Source organism: Penicillium cosmopolitanum, assembly GCF_028827165.1.
Source record: "Penicillium cosmopolitanum strain IBT 29677 chromosome Unknown utg000004l:1.0-4361866.0:1.0-4365735.0, whole genome shotgun sequence".
NCBI lineage: Eukaryota > Fungi > Ascomycota > Eurotiomycetes > Eurotiales > Aspergillaceae > Penicillium > Penicillium cosmopolitanum.
In genome coordinates, this window is record NW_026622674.1 from 2,749,575 (window position 1) to 2,768,113 (window position 18,539).

At 48.5% G+C, this 18,539-nt stretch overlaps 7 protein-coding genes across 7 annotated transcripts; 1 reads left to right on the top strand and 6 right to left on the bottom strand.

Moving 5' to 3' along the window:
* Nucleotides 1-328: 328 nt before the first annotated feature.
* Nucleotides 329-3,712, bottom strand: N7509_002426 (WD40 repeat domain-containing protein; the record flags this gene model as incomplete). Its single annotated transcript, XM_056627063.1, has 3 exons — nucleotides 329-3,028; nucleotides 3,087-3,550; nucleotides 3,580-3,712. The coding sequence occupies 3 exons, from the start codon at nucleotides 3,710-3,712 to the stop codon at nucleotides 329-331; spliced, it is 3,297 nt and encodes a 1,098-aa protein (XP_056492858.1).
* A 120-nt stretch (nucleotides 3,713-3,832) lies between these two features.
* N7509_002427 (NACHT nucleoside triphosphatase) lies at nucleotides 3,833-4,782 on the bottom strand (the record flags this gene model as incomplete). Its single annotated transcript, XM_056627064.1, has 2 exons — nucleotides 3,833-4,638; nucleotides 4,701-4,782. The coding sequence occupies 2 exons, from the start codon at nucleotides 4,780-4,782 to the stop codon at nucleotides 3,833-3,835; spliced, it is 888 nt and encodes a 295-aa protein (XP_056492859.1).
* A 551-nt stretch (nucleotides 4,783-5,333) lies between these two features.
* N7509_002428 (putative sterol o-acyltransferase (APE2)) lies at nucleotides 5,334-7,250 on the bottom strand (the record flags this gene model as incomplete). The annotated part of the gene is made up of 6 exons (XM_056627065.1): nucleotides 5,334-5,360; nucleotides 5,422-5,463; nucleotides 5,513-5,768; nucleotides 5,822-6,535; nucleotides 6,608-7,051; nucleotides 7,129-7,250. The coding sequence occupies 6 exons, from the start codon at nucleotides 7,248-7,250 to the stop codon at nucleotides 5,334-5,336; spliced, it is 1,605 nt and encodes a 534-aa protein (XP_056492860.1).
* A 769-nt stretch (nucleotides 7,251-8,019) lies between these two features.
* On the top strand, nucleotides 8,020-10,808 carry N7509_002429 (AP-1 complex subunit gamma; the record flags this gene model as incomplete). The annotated part of the gene is made up of 5 exons (XM_056627066.1): nucleotides 8,020-8,029; nucleotides 8,098-8,221; nucleotides 8,276-8,464; nucleotides 8,525-10,649; nucleotides 10,713-10,808. The coding sequence occupies 5 exons, from the start codon at nucleotides 8,020-8,022 to the stop codon at nucleotides 10,806-10,808; spliced, it is 2,544 nt and encodes an 847-aa protein (XP_056492861.1).
* An 834-nt stretch (nucleotides 10,809-11,642) lies between these two features.
* N7509_002430 (putative nucleotide-sugar transporter) lies at nucleotides 11,643-13,161 on the bottom strand (the record flags this gene model as incomplete). The annotated part of the gene is made up of 4 exons (XM_056627067.1): nucleotides 11,643-11,916; nucleotides 11,984-12,838; nucleotides 12,933-13,000; nucleotides 13,078-13,161. 4 exons carry the CDS (start codon nucleotides 13,159-13,161, stop codon nucleotides 11,643-11,645), a joined length of 1,281 nt encoding a protein of 426 aa, XP_056492862.1.
* A 632-nt stretch (nucleotides 13,162-13,793) lies between these two features.
* N7509_002431 (cytochrome P450) lies at nucleotides 13,794-15,344 on the bottom strand (the record flags this gene model as incomplete). The annotated part of the gene is made up of 1 exon (XM_056627068.1): nucleotides 13,794-15,344. The coding sequence occupies one exon, from the start codon at nucleotides 15,342-15,344 to the stop codon at nucleotides 13,794-13,796; it is 1,551 nt and encodes a 516-aa protein (XP_056492863.1).
* Nucleotides 15,345-16,101: 757 nt separating this feature from the next.
* ftmI lies at nucleotides 16,102-18,143 on the bottom strand (the record flags this gene model as incomplete). The annotated part of the gene is given in 2 exon segments (XM_056627069.1): nucleotides 16,102-18,071; nucleotides 18,089-18,143. 2 exon segments carry the CDS (start codon nucleotides 18,141-18,143, stop codon nucleotides 16,102-16,104), a joined length of 2,025 nt encoding a protein of 674 aa, XP_056492864.1.
* Nucleotides 18,144-18,539: the final 396 nt, after the last annotated feature.

Here is an 18,539-nt window from a genome sequence, read left to right on the forward strand (position 1 = left end):
AATTCATGATGGATTTACGTTCCTTGATTGATGACCTTTATGATTCTGACTTTGCCTTCGTGGTTTTTATGAAATTAGATTGTGTTATATGAAAGATAAGTTATGTTCTTCGACTATCTCTAGCTAATAGAATGAAGTGAATAGAGCTCTCTTAATCGATAAAGCATTGGTTACGTATACTACAGTAGCGTTGCAAAAGTTTGAACCCCTTATTCCCCACCATTATTGCCTACCTTCTACGATACCTAGGTAGAAAATAGAAAATAAGAGGAAAAAAAGAGAAAAATTGAAGAGTTTTTTTTAGAGAAGACAGAACTTGAAGTTGGTTTCATTGGGCTGGCTCACAACATGGTACCGGACTAGTGCTGGCAGCAAGTGATTGAATAGGATTCATCCCGAAAAAGTTTAAGATCAGAACATGGCCTAAGAAGCAACCGATCACCGCCGTATTGCCTGACATAACGAACAAATCCGGCCTTGCTGGTCGAAAATCTGGGGGTAGCCACAGGAGGTCTTGCCCATCAAACGTAATCCAGCTTTCATCGCTCTTTATGCCATATCCTGCTTGTCGTGGTACGGATTCCTCGCTGTCGGAGTCGTTTATCGGGTGGCGTCTCTTGTGATTATCATGACCGAACCTAAATGTACCAACAGAAGTATGTAGAATGCTCGAATCGGATGAGTCGAACACGATCCATTGGCAAACCTCAAGTTGAAGCTCATGTAAGCACTTGTCCTTGGCTATGTCCCAGACCTTGATAGTCCTGCCCTCTAACAATGATGCTTGCATGGTTCCGTCATGAGACACAGAAACAGTTGAGGAACTTTCAAAGCCAGTAGCTGTTGGCCTCTCACGACGGTCTGTGAGTAATGTGTCTACCTTCACGCAAAGGTATCCTAGCCTGAGCCATGTACTGTCGTTCGACCAGGACATGGATGATACCTTGGTTTCTAGTTCAAACGTCAGCAAGCATCTTCCGGAAGCTGAGTTCCAAATTTTAATGACAGTCCCTTGTGAAGATGAGCCGAATGGAAAATCTGTCATATTCATAATGGTTGATGCCAGCCAAGCATCATCGGGAGACCACTCAAAAGGTTGGACCGATCCGTTAAACAGCCCAGAACCAGACTGGGCCTCTTGGGTGAAAGTAGATAGATTCCAGATTCTCACTCTCGAACGGGAGTTAAATTTCTCGACTGATGCAATTTGGGTTCCACTAGGTGACCAATCAAGGAATGAGACATAATCGACGTTCATGGTGCGATGCGTCAATGTAGAGATGCATCTCCCAGTAAAGCAATCCCAGATATTCGTTGTGTCATCTGCTACAGATGCAAGCCGGCATCCATCTCGTGCCCAGAATATTTGAGAATGTTTGGTAGAGCCAATGACAGATAAATGATGTGCTTTGAATGTCAGGATCGGTTTTACTGAGTGCTTATCCCAAATGCTGATCGTCAGGTCTCGGAAAGTTGTCCAATCCCTCGATAATGATGCAAGCCTTGTTTCATCATGGGACCAAGCGATGAATATCACTTGCCCATCAGCTCTATCAATGGCCGACGTGGAGTGACTACTAGTATAAGAGTCACTGGAAGTGTCCCAAATTCTGGTAGTCAGATCGTTGGATAACGAGAGCAGTCGATTCCCATCTTGTGACCAAAGAACAGCCGTAACAGCATCCGTGTGTCCTCTCAGAAGGAGCATGCAGTGTGCTGTCATTGGATTCCAGATTCTTACTGTAGAGCCCTTAGAGCCAAACGCGAGCCGCGTTCCGTCGGGAGACCACGCGATGCACAAGATAATATCATGCTCTTGAAGTGTCGATATGCATTTAGAAGTTATGGTGCTCCAAATCTTGATTGCATGCCTAAGTCCTGTCGATGCGAATTTGGTTCCATCTTCTGAAAAAGAGAGAGTGGTTCTCAATCGCGCTGTCGAAATTTTATCTTCTAAGATATAGAGAGCGGGTCTCAATATAGGAGTAATATGATGCATTTCCCAGCTAAAATGGAGAGGATACGATCCCATGAGCTCGTCTGAATATTGGCCCTGTATACGAACAGATGGCTCGGTCTTCAGCGTGGTAGGTAAAACCCATATTACCAGCTCATCTTCTGATTCTGATACGATGCGAGTGCTATCAGGTACCCATTCAAGAGCTATTATTGGATCAAGATGTCCCCTCTCCAGTGTTGCGATGCATTGACAAGTGTCTGTGTTCCAGATAGAAATTGTCGTTTGTTCTTTCAATGCAAGTCTAATGTCATCGCGTGCCCAGGAAATAGTGCCTTTCGATTCAAATGTTGATATACATCGGCCAGTGTTGGTATCCCAGATTTTTGTTGTTGATCGTTGAACATCAAACTCGAAGGGGAGATTGGAATTGATACGAGGGTCGGTATCTGTACAGCATACCGGTTGATGCATGTGCTTCTCGGTCTTTGGACTCGATGTATCGGTCGTTTGGTCTGAAGTTTGTGTAGCAAGTCGAGCACCAGAAAAAGACCAAATAATGAAATCGGGATTTGTACCAACTTCCAATTTTGATATGCATTTGCCAGTTTGCAGATCCCATATCTCGACCATCCCACCCCAATGGCCTGATGATGCAAGGCGGTTTCCATCATGAGACCAGACAGTCCTGGAAACTTGCTTGTGCCCCGTCTCCAGTCTTGAGATACACTGACCAGTATCCAGATTAAAAATCTCAATTGATTGACCGTTAGGCTTTGATGCAAGCCATCCATACCTGTGCCCTACAACCATTTCAGCATTCCAGTGGTTTCCCTCAAGAGTTTGAAGGCAGGGACTCCATTCATTCTCGAGTACAGCACTCCCAGCAATGGTTACCCACCCGGGTGATTCATACTGATAGCACTCTCTAGTCCTGCTGCGATAGGGACTGAATAACAAAGGTGAACAGTAAACTTGCAAAGGATTGCGTTCTATTGCATGTTTGAAATATCGGAAAAAGCGCAAAGCGTCATGGGCGCGTTCCTTCACTTCTACCGAGTTGCCCCTCCTCTACGACAGGAATCTGCGATTAGTGGCTACCCTTTTGAAGAGAGAATCTGGGACGTACTAAAAGTAAGGCATCAAGTTCAAGCATTGCAACAACGCCTTCTGACGTTTTGCCGAGTAGGCTGAGAGCTTCAAGCCAGTATAGATACATTTGCCGTAAAAACCTGTCAATCGTCCCGTTATCTTCAAAATCACTGTTTGTAGATATGATGCGACCACAATGTTGAAGATGACCAGACCAGTAGACACAGGCATATTCTGCAGGTGCCAATAGGCTCGGGTTGGGTCTTTGGGCTGCCATATTTGAGATGTTCGGCAACTTGATGTCAGCTTGAGATATACCACGGCGAAGGATATTTGCCATAGTTTTGAAACAAAGGAGAAAAATAGTGTGATGTTCTGCTTCCAGACCCATAGGGAAAATCTGGGAAAATGCCTTTTCGAGAAGGAATTCTTTCGCAGACTGGTGAACAAAAACAATGATGTTGGTATCGCCTTGTAAAGCCAAAAAAGAGCCACAGAGGGCTATGATCTGGCTATATCCTCGAGGTCACCAGTGAAGACCTTAGGCAACTCGACACAAGACTGAAGCTCAAGAAGGGTGACGGGGCGATATACTATTGACATGGTAGCTAATATCTGCCTACAGAGCTCTGCATCCTCTGATTTGTAAACTTGCTCCATCATTCTGTCATATAGTGCATTCAGACCCGGAGGCAGCCCTTTCAATCTCTCCAGAGCACGCCATCGAGGGGTTCGACCAAGTTCATGGCAGACTAAAGACACCCAGAGAAAGGTACCTTGCGACTATGAAGACAGATACTGGCCGATCTCATGTTGAGTCTCATCATTGTACTTCTTCAGCACGGCTAGTTGACTAACCTTATGCTGAATGAAGCTATTCACGCCTTCGGATACAGACGATTCGTTTAGCTCAAGCGAGATCGGAGTTACACCAGTTGCGATTTGAAGAGGTTCATAGATTTCAGGCCAATTGCGGCTCGTAACGACCCATTTTACTCGCTGATTTGCAGCTGAATGTTGAATGATGAAGTCGATAAGTGAGGATAGCCCTGTCGTGCATTCGTCTAGTGCGTCGACTAACAAATAGGTGCAGGCCAATTCGTCCAGGATATCGGTGAGAATATCTGTCAGGGCACCCCAGGCATTGATATCATCAAAAAGCTGTTTGCCAGTTTGTTCATACTTCACTCGCACATGAGAGAGAAGTGATGGCTTTTTCAGGATGAGCGAGAAGATTAGGCCGCGAAGCACAGCAGTTGCGGTGTTGATCCTTGGATCAGTTGCCTGGCAGAAAAAGAACGAGATACTCGTATCCTCTTCAGAAATACCTGGAATTTCGTCGATTATGCCACAGAGAAGCATTGTTTTGCCTTTGCCAGGATCGCCCCTGATCCAGAGCAGAGTGCCTTGGCTGTTCTGCCATTGCTTGAACTCCTCGTTGTCGAGAATCCAGCGGTATGAGTCTTTCAGCAGTCCTCCATTAGTCGCTTGGATGCGACTCTTGTCATCGTAAGGATTGGTTGTCCGAAGATCTCGTAAGCATTCCTGATTCAATGGAGATTCGGATTGTACTACATCAGATAGCCGCTCTGCTTAGTCGAGGCTCGTCCGGTTGATACACCTTTACGTATATCTACGGGGTCCCACTTACCAAAATTCGCTGTAATGTTGCCATAGTTCTGATCCAGCTGCATCCCGTAGTTTGAATTTTTCTGCGATGTCATGGCTGCCATGATCGTAGCCAGAGTGGCCTGGGATTGCGGCTGAGTTGCCAGAGCACAAGTACTGGACCCCACCATCAGGTGACCTGCAGACTATACCAGGACGAGTTTACCTCGGTGCTTGCAGTAAATCATACAGGATAGAGAACAGAAGATATAGATAGTATTGGTATGTTTGGCTCTAATAAAGGAATCTTGAGTAATTACCAATCCCTTTCGTGCGCTGGTACACACCAGGAACTTACAGCCCGAGCCAACATTCACAGGTGGCCAAGGATAGTACAGCGTGAGAAAAAAAAGGTTATAGTAAATGACAATATCAATCAATATAAACATAACTACGGTTATGTACAAAGCTTTGCCTGTCAAAGTCAAGTGCCAAGTAAGAATAACCAAAAGAAAGCGAAGGGGTATTCCAAACAACAGCAATTTCAGATGCGAACTTGAAACGATCTAATCACTCGCTGGATTTCATACTAGTTGAGTTCGATTCTACTGAATCAGTTTGAACCCCGTCCTACGCAAGCTTCTGCGACATATTAAGATAGAGATGGCCGCTCAGTCTAGACTAAAACGTAGAAAACGCACATCTGCAAAGATATAATGTTAGAATTTGTCAGGTGGTAGTGGCTGAAAGATAGGAGAACTCACAATCGATAGACCCGAGATCATCGAGAACCAGAAAAAGGCATTCTAACACAGGATCAGTACATGTTCGTGGAGCAATGAGGGCAAAACTTACGTTGAGGGTGGTCCTTCCCTTGAAGAAACGGGACTTCTGGACAGCGACGATAGGTAGCTGGAGCATCATAGCACCAAAGCCGTATCCGCGCAACTTCTTGGTGATACAGCTCATGATCAATTCGTGGAAGACGGAGCTCACCAAAAAGGTAATGAGCATGGCAACGGGCTGGGAGAAGCGGGACCGGGAGGGGTAGTAAACGTGGCGAAAGAGGAAGTGGTGAACGGGAACATTCCACTCTCTAGAGAACTCGAGCCTGAAGAGAGATGATATTAGATAAACCCGGGACAAAGGAAGCGTGACACATACCAATCGCAAGAATTCCACCAGTCAGAGTAGAAGTGACGGTCCGCAAAGCGAGTTAGTTCGGCAAAGGCGCCCAGAACATACTCGAAGATGACCAGGAACACCAGCAGGAAGGTTATCATGAAGGGGAAGAGGAGCATGCTGATGGTTTCGGCCAGAATCAGTGCCTTGTCGATGGTACTCTCAAAGACCTCGAGCTGATTATGGGCCTCGGTGAGAACGGGAAGGATGAATTCCTCGCTGGTTAGAGTCAATAGGAAGATGCATCCGAATACAGCGAGGGTCTTCCATCCAATTTCTGCCCAGCGGCGTTCTTGACGACGAGGATACTCGAGCTCATAGCACAATGTCGGGCAAAAGAGAAAGTCCAGGTAGTTGCCGGTAGTGAGGTTCTGTGGGTAGGAGATGTTACCCAGTGGCGAGACCAGCTCTGTAGCCAGATCTTCACGCAGACGAGCCAATGGCTCCTCAGGGTGATCCTCATCACCGTGCTGTAACTTCATCGATGGCCGGCGCCTCTTAGGTTCCGGGTAGTGGACAGCGGTCGGAGAGCTGGGTGGAAGGGATCCGGTCTTGTCTAGAGCATTCAGTCGGCTCTCAGTCTGGCTCAGATGACCATTGTAGAAGGCATAAGAATGAAGCTTCATGAGGATTGTCAAGGTGTGAAGTGTGAAGAAGACTTGAGCGGTCCAAGTCCAGAGGCGCATGAACGGCCAGCTAAAATCCAAGTAAATATCAGCAATCGATTCACGTCAAGGCAAGGGGAATGCATAGAATCAGGCAACTTACTTGACCCACAAAGCAAGCCACAGTATTTCACCCATGCATTGCACCATCATACCCCCACGAGACCAGTGCAGCCATTTGGGGCCGCTCCGGTAGAGCTTCTGGAGGGGCAGGACAAGGCCTGAGGTGACCACCATAGCTAGGTCAGTGAGACCAAGCTCTACCACATTTGTAGACAATAGGCTCCAGACTCGGACTCGCAGCGGGTATCCTGTATCCTTGACATTGCGTAGCACGGTTGTCATCACCATGATAAACAGGCTGATCCAAAACAGAACGAAGAACCCTCGGAAGTTATGGTAATCGCTATCAGGATCAAAGTGAGACACCCGTGGCACATAGTCAATCGTATAGAATAGGCGATTCCGAGCCCTCACTTGCTTGCGAGCTGTCGAGATCGAATGCGCCGACGGAGGCGCATCTTCAGGAACGGGGGTTGATCGGCCACTGTGGTGCGACACGGGCGTTAACCATTGAACCATGCAGTGGTACGAGAAAGAATGAATCAGAAGAACATCATTTACCTGTTGTCCAAGGCCAGCTTGTCCACTGGAGTGTTGAGACTTCCGTCCGATTTCTGGGACTGGAGGGGAACGGGGCGAGACCGCAGTGCGGACGAGTCATTATGCGAGACGGCGCTGGACATTTGCGGCGTAGGAACGGAATTGAAGGAGAAGAAGAACGTTCCACATCAGAAGTGAGTGTGAAGAACCTTAGGAAATGGAGAGAGCCGGAGTGTGTTTATCCAGCGAAACTATGTGACGAATGTTTTGAGGGGAGAAGCGCCATGTCCGAAAAACGGGGCCGAACCACCAAACTACGTCAACGGTCAGCCTTACAGAAATAGCAATACAGTACGGATTGGCTCTCGGCTTTGATGTGATACATTTAAGCAGGGCTGGGCAAGATTTCAACCCAGTCTAGGGTCATGGCATTATGACACTTTTTTGGGAATAATGGCCAATGTGACCAGATGAGCATGCATATCCCCTGACAATCAAGAGTGGTACGAGTACGACTCTTTCACGGAACCTCCGCGGATCTGCAGAAGCCACAGAGTAATTTACGTCACTGACGGTACGTGTGGTCTTCCTCACCGCCGAGAGGGACTCACCGCCCTTACATTGGCGGGCAGAATGACATAACCAAGACTGGACGATGTCAGGTGACCACCCGCACAGTCAGCATCCCCGCCCATTCCCCTTTGGGCCTAGCGCACCCTGCCAAGAAGCCAGGTCAACCCAAGTCACGGGCCATAATAAAGCACAATCCAGACCGGACGCTGGATTGCTTCATACCTCGCGTGCCCTAGCTCAGCTCAGCTCATCTTTCTTGGATCCCTTTGCGGATCCCCTTTTCTTATACCCCCTCATTGACCACTTCGCCCCTTGACCCCGCCGGGGGTTGTGGCCGCCATGTCATCCCGTACGTTGCTGCCCGCCGCCCCTCCTCCCCTGAAGCTACGGGCCTCTAATGCACTTCTTTCCCAACAGTCAAGCAATTCATTCGAAATGTCCGCTCTGCTAAGACAATTGCCGATGAGCGGGCTGTCATTCAGAAAGAGAGTGCTGCGATTCGGGCCTCGTTCCGAGAAGAGAGCCACGACTCTGGCGTTCGGTTCGTTTCATCTACTTTCTTCGTTGTCAATTCCTACCTCTAATTGCGCTGCAGGAGGAACAATGTCGCCAAGTTGCTGTACCTGTTTACCCTCGGAGAACGGACTCACTTTGGTCAGATCGAATGTCTGAAGCTGCTCGCCTCGCACCGATTCGCCGACAAGCGACTGGGCTACCTGGGAACGATGCTGCTGTTGGATGAGAACCAGGAGGTGCTTACACTTGTGACGAACTCTTTGAAGAAGTGAGTGGCTATGGAAGGCAGAGATATTCCAGGGGCTCTTCCCATGCTAACAGCACGCAGTGACCTCGGTCACTCAAACCAATATATCGTCGGTCTCGCCCTTTGCGCACTCGGCAACATCGCTTCCATCGAGATGTCTCGTGACCTTTTCCTCGAAGTCGAAAACCTCATGTCAACTGCGAACCCTTACATTCGCCGGAAAGCGGCCATCTGTGCCATGCGGATATGTCGCAAGGTTCCTGACCTGTACGAACACTTCCTCGAGAAGGCGAAGACTCTCCTCGGTGACCGAAACCACGGTGTCCTGATTTGCGGTCTCACATTTGCGACGGATCTTTGTGAAGCGGAGGAGGAAGAGGAGGGTCCAGAGGGTGTGATCGAGATGTTCCGACCACTCGCCGGAGGCCTCGTGCGCGCACTGAAGGGGCTGACGACTTCGGGCTACGCCCCGGAGCACGACGTTTCCGGTATCACAGATCCTTTCCTTCAGGTCAAGATCCTCCGTTTCTTGCGCGTATTGGGCCGAGGAGATGCGGCTACCAGTGAAATGATCAATGATATTCTGGCCCAAGTGGCAACCAACACCGACTCTTCGAAGAACGTCGGCAATTCCATTCTATACGAGGCCGTTCTCACTATCCTGGATATTGAAGCCGACTCAGGATTGAGGGTTCTGGGTGTCAACATCCTGGGTAAGTTCTTGGCGAACAAGGACAACAACATTCGTTACGTTGCTTTGAACACCCTGAACAAGGTTGTTGCAATCGAGCCGAACGCGGTGCAAAGACATCGCAACACTATCCTGGAATGTCTGCGTGATCCCGATATCAGCATTCGCCGGCGAGCGCTTGATCTCAGCTTCATGTTGATCAACGAAGGCAATGTGCGCGTGCTCGTCCGGGAGCTCCTGGCTTTCCTGGAAGGGGCCGATAATGAATTCAAGCCGTCTATGACAACTCAGATCGGTATTGCCGCGGACCGATTTGCGCCCAACAAGCGCTGGCACATGGATACCATTCTCCGAGTTCTCAAGCTGGCTGGGAACTACGTTAAGGAGCAGATTCTTTCTTCCTTTGTCCGTCTAATTGCGACTACCCCCGAACTGCAGACATACGCCGTCCAGAAGCTCTATTCTTCCTTGAAAGAGGATATCTCTCAAGAGGGACTGACTCTCGCAGCGACTTGGTCGATTGGTGAATATGCCGATAGCCTCTTGCAAGGTGGCCAATATGAAGAGGAGGAACTCGTCAAGGAGGTTCGGGAAAGCGATCTTGTCGACCTTTTCATGAACATTCTCAACAGCACCTACGCCTCTCAGATCGTGATCGAATATATCATTACCGCGTCCATGAAACTCACCGTGCGCATGACAGATGCCTCCCAAATTGAGCGTCTCCGTCGCTTCCTTAGCAGCCGAACCGCCGATTTGAGTGTTGAGATCCAGCAGCGTGCCGTCGAATATACCAATCTGTTTGGATATGACCAAATCCGACGTGGTGTTCTGGAACGTATGCCAGCTCCCGAGATCTGTGAGGAACAGCGTGTGCTCGGTGCTCCGACAGCGAAGAAGCGCCAGAGCAAGATTGTTCGCGGCAAGTCCACCAAGACGGCTAAGCCTACCGGTGACCACGACTTGCTTCTTGACCTGATGGGTGGCTCTGATGCCCCTGTCACGAGCCCGACATCTAATAGCTCAAACACCGCCGATCTGCTGGCAGATATCCTTGGCGGAGACTCGGGTTTGTCGTCGCCTGCCCCAACGCCCGGCCCTCAAGGTTCCTCAAGCAAGAACGATATTATGGGTCTCTTCGGCTCGAACGGTGCTTCGCCTTCTCCTCAGCCAAGTCAGCAATCTTCTTCGGGGCTGGACTTGCTGGGAGGTGGCATGGGCGCTTCTGCGCCCTCGCCTGCTGCTTCCCCTGCTCCTGTTGCTGCTTCAACTCCCGCACACAACGCCTACAATAAGGATGGCTTGGCGCTTGCTCTGCAAGTCCAGCGTAGCGGCGCCACTGCTCAAATTGTGGCCAAGTTCCGCAATGAGTCTAACTTTGACCATTTCTCCAATGTTGGTCTGCAGGCTGCTGTGCCTAAGAGCCAGAAGCTGCAACTGAGCGCTATCAGCAAGGCTGACCTGGATGCCGGTGATGAGGGTGTCCAGACGCTGCGTGTGACAGCACTTAATGGGGTATGTCACTTTTCTTTCAATTTTGTTTTTAAGAAGTCCGTAATAGCTAACCTTTTCGCCCAGGCCCTTCCCCCCAAGCTCCGCATTCGTTTCAGAGTGACTTCTGCCCGGGACGGTGGAGACCCAGTCACCGACCAAGTGGATTGGTCTGAGCCATGATCTCGGCAATGAGCAGTTCTATTTGTGGCGTTGATAGTGGCACCTGGCCTTGAACCTCGAACGTATCTAAGAAATGGGAATGTGAAAATAGAGCCCATAAAAGTCTTGAGTCTTCTCTGACCGATGGACATTTTTAATCATGCTTTTTACCCCTTTGATCCCCAAAAACACAATTATGCTCTCTCTATACACATCCTAGTATCTTGCCTGCTTTCCATTTATTTTTCCCCGCCCAGCCCCACCACCCTCATCTAGACTTTTATTTTACTTTACTCTTGGTTTCTTGTTGCTTTCCCTAGAGGGTGGGGGTTTTTCATGTACATGTTTCGTTAGCAGATGATTAGTTAGCGCATGAGCAAGAGTGCATGTGTTGCATGGTGCAAAACAATCTATTCAAATTCGCAGTTATTTTGCAATTTTGTCAAGTGGTTCCAAGTATTTGCGGCAATCACTAGTAACTACAAGACTTTGTGGTTTATTCAGTAATGAGAAACTCTCAATTCTGTATTTGCTCATTGTAGATATCTAGACTGCCAAGAGACCTAGGATAAATCAAAAGAGACCAAAAAGAAAACCGAAAAAGTCAAAAGACAGCCGACGCAGATTACGGCTCTATACCAAAACAAAACAGCAGACCTCATGCAGAAATCGGGTGTATATAAACGAGCAGAAAAAGGGAAAACGTGATCGAACTCCAAAGTCCAACGCAATAACAGAATGCAATGTCGTATCAGAAGGCAAAGAAAAGCTTAGAGCTAGCTCAAAGAAAATTCCGGATCAGCTAGTGATGCGTAGAAATACCATTGTGGGCGAAAAGTCTTGAATGTGATCAAATTAGTGGTGCTCGATCGGATCCTCAGGAAGCAAGACCTCGCCATCCCGTCTGTGGCTTGGAAGACAGGCCTTGAGAGGGGGCTGGATGATGTCGTTGAAGAGGAAGGTGCCGTAAACGAGCAAACCGAATCCGGCGACCTGGAGCCACTTGAAAGATTCCCAACCTAGGCCTAAAGAGACAAGCCAGATGAACAGCGTACGGCAAGTGTCGATTGTGCTACGGGAGGTGGCAGAAACGGTACGGGTGACCGAGAGACCGAAGAAGTTGAAGCCGCTGTTTGAAAAATTAGTAAATGGTCACTGGGGTGGAACAAAGAAAGTTGAGATGGAATGAAACTCACCCAATACTGATCATGATCATGATACTGGAGATGGCCACAGCCCGGTTGCTGACCATCTCGTACATACCTTCCTTCATGTCGAAGTAGCCGTATTGACCGACATCCGTCCTTCCAACTGCACCATACATGATAAGCATACCAATGAAGGTAACAGAGAAGCCGAAAATGCCTTCCCAGCCCACGACCTCAATAGGGTCCATGGCATAGTTCTCGAGTATCCACTCTTCCAACACGAACTGCGAAGCCGTGAAAATCTGAGCAGCCGCGATAAGAAGAACACCAATCACAGTCTGCACTGCCTGGGGCGTACCAGCAGTTTGGGAAGAGATGCCATCGTCTTGGGTAATATCATGACCACTGTCACCGCTGAACAGTGCACCGGCGAGACCGACCAGGGCCACACCGAGAACAACGATGAAGAGAGCGCTCCACTGGTACAGATAGAGCTTGCGACGGAGGAATAGAACGCTGAATAGACCGACGAAGAGGACTAACGCTCCTCGGGTCATTTGGTAGATGCTTGCAGCAACAAAGAGCAAGCCTACGTTCATGAGAGTTGTGCCAGTAATGTCACAGGTGGACGGCGCAGCGAGGAGAAGGATTCTCCACCCGCGGAGTGGGATCCGGTCTTCATCTTCGTCCACCGGCTTGATGTGTCCTTGATCAGCAGGGCCGTCGAGCGTACGGTCTTCGTCGTCATCTTCGAGGCTGCCGTCCTCGCCGCGGACGGGTCGATATCCACCCGCGAGAAGAGGGGACTGGTCTCCGGACAGACGGGGAGAAATGTATTTCTTGTAAAGAATGGAAAGGCCGATGACTAGCCAGCAGCCCATCTCACCGATGAACATCTGCGCGCTGTTTGAAAAAACAATCGTCAGCCGTTAAACTTCGAGTCGTGTGACCGTGTTACAGGGTAGCCGAATAGGTCTGACGAGCTGGCTGAACTCACGTCTGAAGAACCGGCTGTTCAAACAGTTTGGGATCATTGGTGTCACAGTCGCGGACACATTGCATGTCCTACAATCAATCTGGTTAGCTGGCGAGCCCGGTCAACTTCCTCCAAACGTGGAGGTCCTCAAGGTCCCCAAACGCACCTGATATTTGTTAAGAATGGTGTTGCATACCCCGGTCACGAGCATCATCGTGACCAGGAAGGGAATAAGAGCCTGGCTCGCCATGGTGTCCTTTCTATGAGGAACGAGGGGAGATGAGGAGGCGAGGTTGAAACAAAGCGGAGAAGCTTATCGGGCTAAGGTTGGACCAAGAGATAAGCCAGCTGACGTGATGACCACCCGAAGTAGCCAAGAAGCCAATCAGCATCAACTAGAGTTTGCTTGGAAGGCACGAGGTCAACAGCAACAAACGAGACAAAAGGGAAACCAGCCAAATGAATGCCCTGGCCTAGTTTTGACCCTTCGCTGGAACAAAGACAAAAAGTGTAACGAGGCAGCCACGGGCGATATCAGTGTAGCCTCGTTACTCTTTTCCCTGTCCGGCTCTCTGGGCCAATATCACTAGGCCATTCTTGGGCTACGTGACCAGAGAGACTGGTTTATTGTTCTTAACGAGATTTGACCTCATCATATTTCCTCTTCAATAGAATACCGAGGGTATCCTGGTGACTACAAAGTAGAACAAGTGGAATCCCGGAGATCATACAGGTCTCAGCTGATATTTGGTTTGGATGCGATAATCTACCTCTCGATTTCTGGGATACTATATCACTATATTCCTATGTTCGTTGCATCTTGCAAAAGAAAACCTTTTGTATCAATCTATATACCCACGCTAATCCAATCAAAAAAAAAATCTAGTTCTCCCCAATTATCCTTCTCCATACCTTGATTGGCATCGGCCCGGGGCTCAAATTGGTCGTCTCCTTTACAGGTGGATTCCAATCAGGCGACGTCAAGGCAAACTCAAAGCGATGGATCAAAGAGGCAACCAAAACTGTCTGCTCCAAGTAACTGATATTGCGACCGATGCATCCTCTTGCGCCAGTACTGAATGGGATAAAGTATGGCTGCAACGGCTTGCCCTCTTCTCCCAACCATCGCTCCGGCTTATATGTATCGTGATCCTCGAAGACTGACACTTGGTGATGTACAACATAGGCTGACATGCTCACCGAAGTATCTCCAGCCACATAATTATCCAGAATAGCCGTTCCTTCCACCGGGGTTCGACGGGGTAATCCAAATATCACCGGCGGAAGCATTCGAAGGCTCTCATCGATACAGGCCCGCAGGTAGGGAAGATTCTTCACCTTCGAGTACGATGCAACGACTTCATCTTCGTCGAGAACCCCATCGAGCTCCTCTCGCAGCTTTGCAAGGCATTTTGGGCTCTTGAGTGAGAAGAACATGACATTCCGCAAGGAGATGGCCGTGGTATCGTGGCCCGCATTCATCATAATGTTGATCTCCGCCACGATCTCGCCCCATTCGAGATTATGAGGGTCTCCATTCTTATCTTCCATCATCGCAGCGAAGAAATCATCCAGTTTCTCGCCTGCTATATACCGGTTCAATCGAGTTGTTGCGCGATTATAGACAATACCGCCCCAGTCCCCGTCCAACTTCCACATTTTTCGATACCCAGATGAGAAGATTTTGCTCATGCGCTTGAATATCTTGAACCAGTCATATGCCCAGACAAGCTGGTAAGACACTGTACCCGTAGCACCATGGCATTCGCGGAAGGAAGCCTCTTTCACGGCCCCATCTTTGCTTTCAGACTTGATAACATCTAATCCCTCATCCAAGAACCCGAGATCCTCACTAAGCCCGATATTCGCGATCGCAGCCGCGGCGAACAGGACCGTCCAGTTGCGATAGTCGACTGTCAAATCCCCCTTTGGTGGTATCGTGTTGGGTAGCAGAGGAGCCGTGCAGCGCTTATCAAAGGCTTTAATCACCTTACCAGCAACGTTTGCGACATTGAACTCCCATTCTTCCAGGTTCTTCACCGCATAGGCGCTCGATAAAACCTTTCTCTTGCGAGCATGTTCCTTCTTGTCAACGACATCTGCAAGATGTGCATGAGTGCCCCCGGTTTCGGAATAGAAGCGATCTTTGACACAGCTTGTGCCGTGTCCATAGATATCTTTTATCGCATTTGGATCCGAGTAGGAAAGCGCGTTTGGCCCGATGCGAAGGACTGGGTGTTTCTTGTGGGCTTCGAAGAGGTTACGGGAGCGAAATCCCCGTTGAGCTTCGTAGAGAAAAGGAAGGTCAGATATTCCAGATAAGGCATAAAAATTCGGATACTTGCGTAGACCTTTTGGGTCGTAGAAGTACTTCGCGATTGGTATAACCAGGAAGTACATGGCGACAAGTAAGCCGACTGTGGTGGCGTACATTATGTGGAGGATAATGGTATGGAACAAGGTCTTCTTACTTTCATCTTGGAGAAAGAATTGCTTGGAAATTCAGCCTTTGATATAGGCATCGAGAGCATGCGGGGTAATTAATAGTGATCTAGAGAGGATGTCATGTAATGTGGTGGTGCATATCGAAATGCCCGTTCTGTTCAGTCATCGGCGAGAATCTCCTCTTTGGTACATTTTCGGCGAAGATCGAACAGAAAAGGCAACATACACGCCGGATCTCCAAGTATAGACCCGCCCAGGATCGCCTTCCATGATTGGAGACACAGAAACGCTCTTTCAAACCCCGATTGACTAATACGCTATTCCAGAAATGATTACTTTCGTAATTAAGCCACGTTCTGATTTTGAACGGTAGAATGTTCAAACTTTTGCAACGCCACTGTACAAGTCGATGTATTGTGTTACTCATGATCAGTACAGGAAGAATCATGCGTAATCCGACAATTTATCGAGTCCTTGACAGCGTAAGATGATCATATACATAATATGCAGTAGGAAAAAGCTCCCTACTTCATGCTTACAAATGTGCAAGCTGGTAAACTGTAGTGGGCGTTCTTCCGAGCTTTTATCTCTCATATATGCAAGGATATGTGTCTGTTAGGCATGAGAAAGCTGTGACTAATACTATGTGGTGACCGTAGCAAAATGTTTTGATCTCTAATTTGTATTTATGGCGCTTTTGGTGATAATCCCCCGGTTCTCGACTCGATAGAATGCACTGATATTCTCATGGAGACGCGTCGCTGACGGTGGGTCTATCTCTCGCTGTTAATGCCCCTCGTAGCACCTGCTCCATTGTTTCTAAAGCCCCAGCATCTGCTAAATCAAGGGGGGTGCATCCGTTGAAGGAGTTAATTTCGGGATCAACACCAGCGTCTAACAGAATCTGGACCGTGCTGTCCTGTTCGTTCTCAACCGCCCAATGCAGAGCCGTCCAGCCTTCATAATCCTGAAGATTCCCTATCTCACTGATGCCCAAAAGAACCTTGGCAATTGCATCCTCACCTTCCCGGGCAGCAAGATGCAATACCGTTTTCCCCTCGTTGTCCCGGGCGGACCTATCAACATCTGTACTGAGAAGAAGTTCAAGGACTTCAATTTGACTCCCCAGAACGGCTCGATGCAGTGCTGTATTTCCGTTTGAATCTCTGAAGGACAGGTCAATACCATGTTCGATGAGAAGTTGAACCGCCATTTCGTGCCCATATTCTGCGGCCTCTAGAAAGGCTTTCTTGACGGTCTCATCAAGGGTGGTACTGAGATCAAGAAGCATCTTTATGATCGTCACATTCCCATGGAATACTGCATAGTATAATGGAGTCCGACCATCGATATCTCTGATATCTGATCTGACTTTATTGCTCAGCAGTATTTTTACCGTATCCACATGTCCTTCCTCAGCTGCATAATGCAGAGCTGTGCGAGATTTATTATCGGTGAGATGTGGATTGCTGCCTCGTTGGATAAGCAATCGAACGACATCTTTATGACCTTTTTGAGCGGCCAAATGCAGCGCTGATTCCCCATATTGATTTCGAATCTGGTAAAGAGCTCCGGCTTCCAATAAAGCTGTCGTGGTACCAACATGGCCCTCATTAGCTGCCCAATGTAGCGGAGTCCGCCCTGTATGGCTGAGAGCATGTGTGTCGGCCTTATGCTTCAGCAAAGTAGGAACCATTTCTTCATGGTCTTTTGCTGCCCAGTGTAAGGGGGTATGTTTCTTATCGTTTATGCTATCGACATGTGCTCCAGCTTTTATTAGCATATCGGCGATTTCTGCTTTCTCTGAAAGAACAGCGAAGTGTAGTGGCGTGGACCCATTCTCATCTGGAATTGACGGACAGCTTCCGGCAGCTAGTAGCAGCCGCACGATTGAGACATGACCGGCTCCACTGGCTTGAAGAAGAGGGGTTTCCCCATCTAAACCCTGAGCAGACATATTCGCTCCAGATTCTAGGAGAAGCTGGACAACGTCAACGAAACCCAGTAATGATGCCTGGTGCAATGGTGTAGCATTTTCGTGACCTTTCATCGAAGGGTCTGCTCCTTTATTCAGAAGCTCCTGTACGATAGCAGTATATCCGTTGCCGGCGGCGTGATGCAGTGGTGAGTCTCCTATCTTATCTTGAATGATGACGGCTGCTCCAGCACGAAGCAACACCCGAACTATCTCAAGATGCCCTTCCGAAACAGCCGAATGAAGAGGCGTATAACCATAGCCATCCTTGACATCAATAGGAGCTCCGCGGCTTAGTAACATCTCTGCAATCTGGCTATATCCCTTAAGAGCAGCGGCATGTAGAGCCGTTCTTTGAGCCTCGCCGATCCTAAAATCCGTAGTGGTGGCTCCTTTATCCAAAAGAATCTCCACAACGCGATCATACCCCGATATAGTGGCATAATCCAGTGGAATTAGTCCATCGTTTTGACGTGCATTGAGATCGGCTCCAGCGTCAATGAGTAACGACGCCACGTTGGAGTGACCGAAAGCAGCGGCAAAGTGCAATGGCATGTTTCCTTGGTCATCAGCGGCGCAGACATCGGCTCCTCCTTCCAGATAATGCTGGACAATGCTGATATGCCCACATATAACTGCAGAGGACAATATCGTTTGTTCATGTTCGCGGAGACCAGACGAATACGTTGGGAAACCGAGCTGGGCGAACCCCTCCGCAGCTTGCGCGAGAGCCACGACATCTGAGGGTTCCAAATACTCAAGTAGTTCCAAAACAATCTCCGGGGAAGCGGGAGTCCCCACCAGCGGCCCATATTGAGTATCGTTTTCAGTGAGAGCGAAAATAAGGAAAGTTGAGTCCAAGTGGCCAGTGGCCCTTTCTTAACGGAATACGAGATTTAGACCCATCACGTGCGAATGCCAGTGTGTGCCAAAAGTATCCTAAGATCGGTGGAAAATCTTAGATGTTTTTATTCTCTAAATATATTTTTATCCAATGTGCCCTGAACTGCCAGTGATGTTGAAGAGCAATGTGGATCTGATTTCAAATAGTTATAATGCATGTTTCTCATATCATGTGATTACTAGGGTTTATAAGAGCATTTCTGACATCGAGGTGAAGCTGTAAACAACCAAATGATTTTATTTTCGGAAACTCGACGTGCGAAATACACTCTGATCTATTTTAGTTAAATTTTACAACACCATGA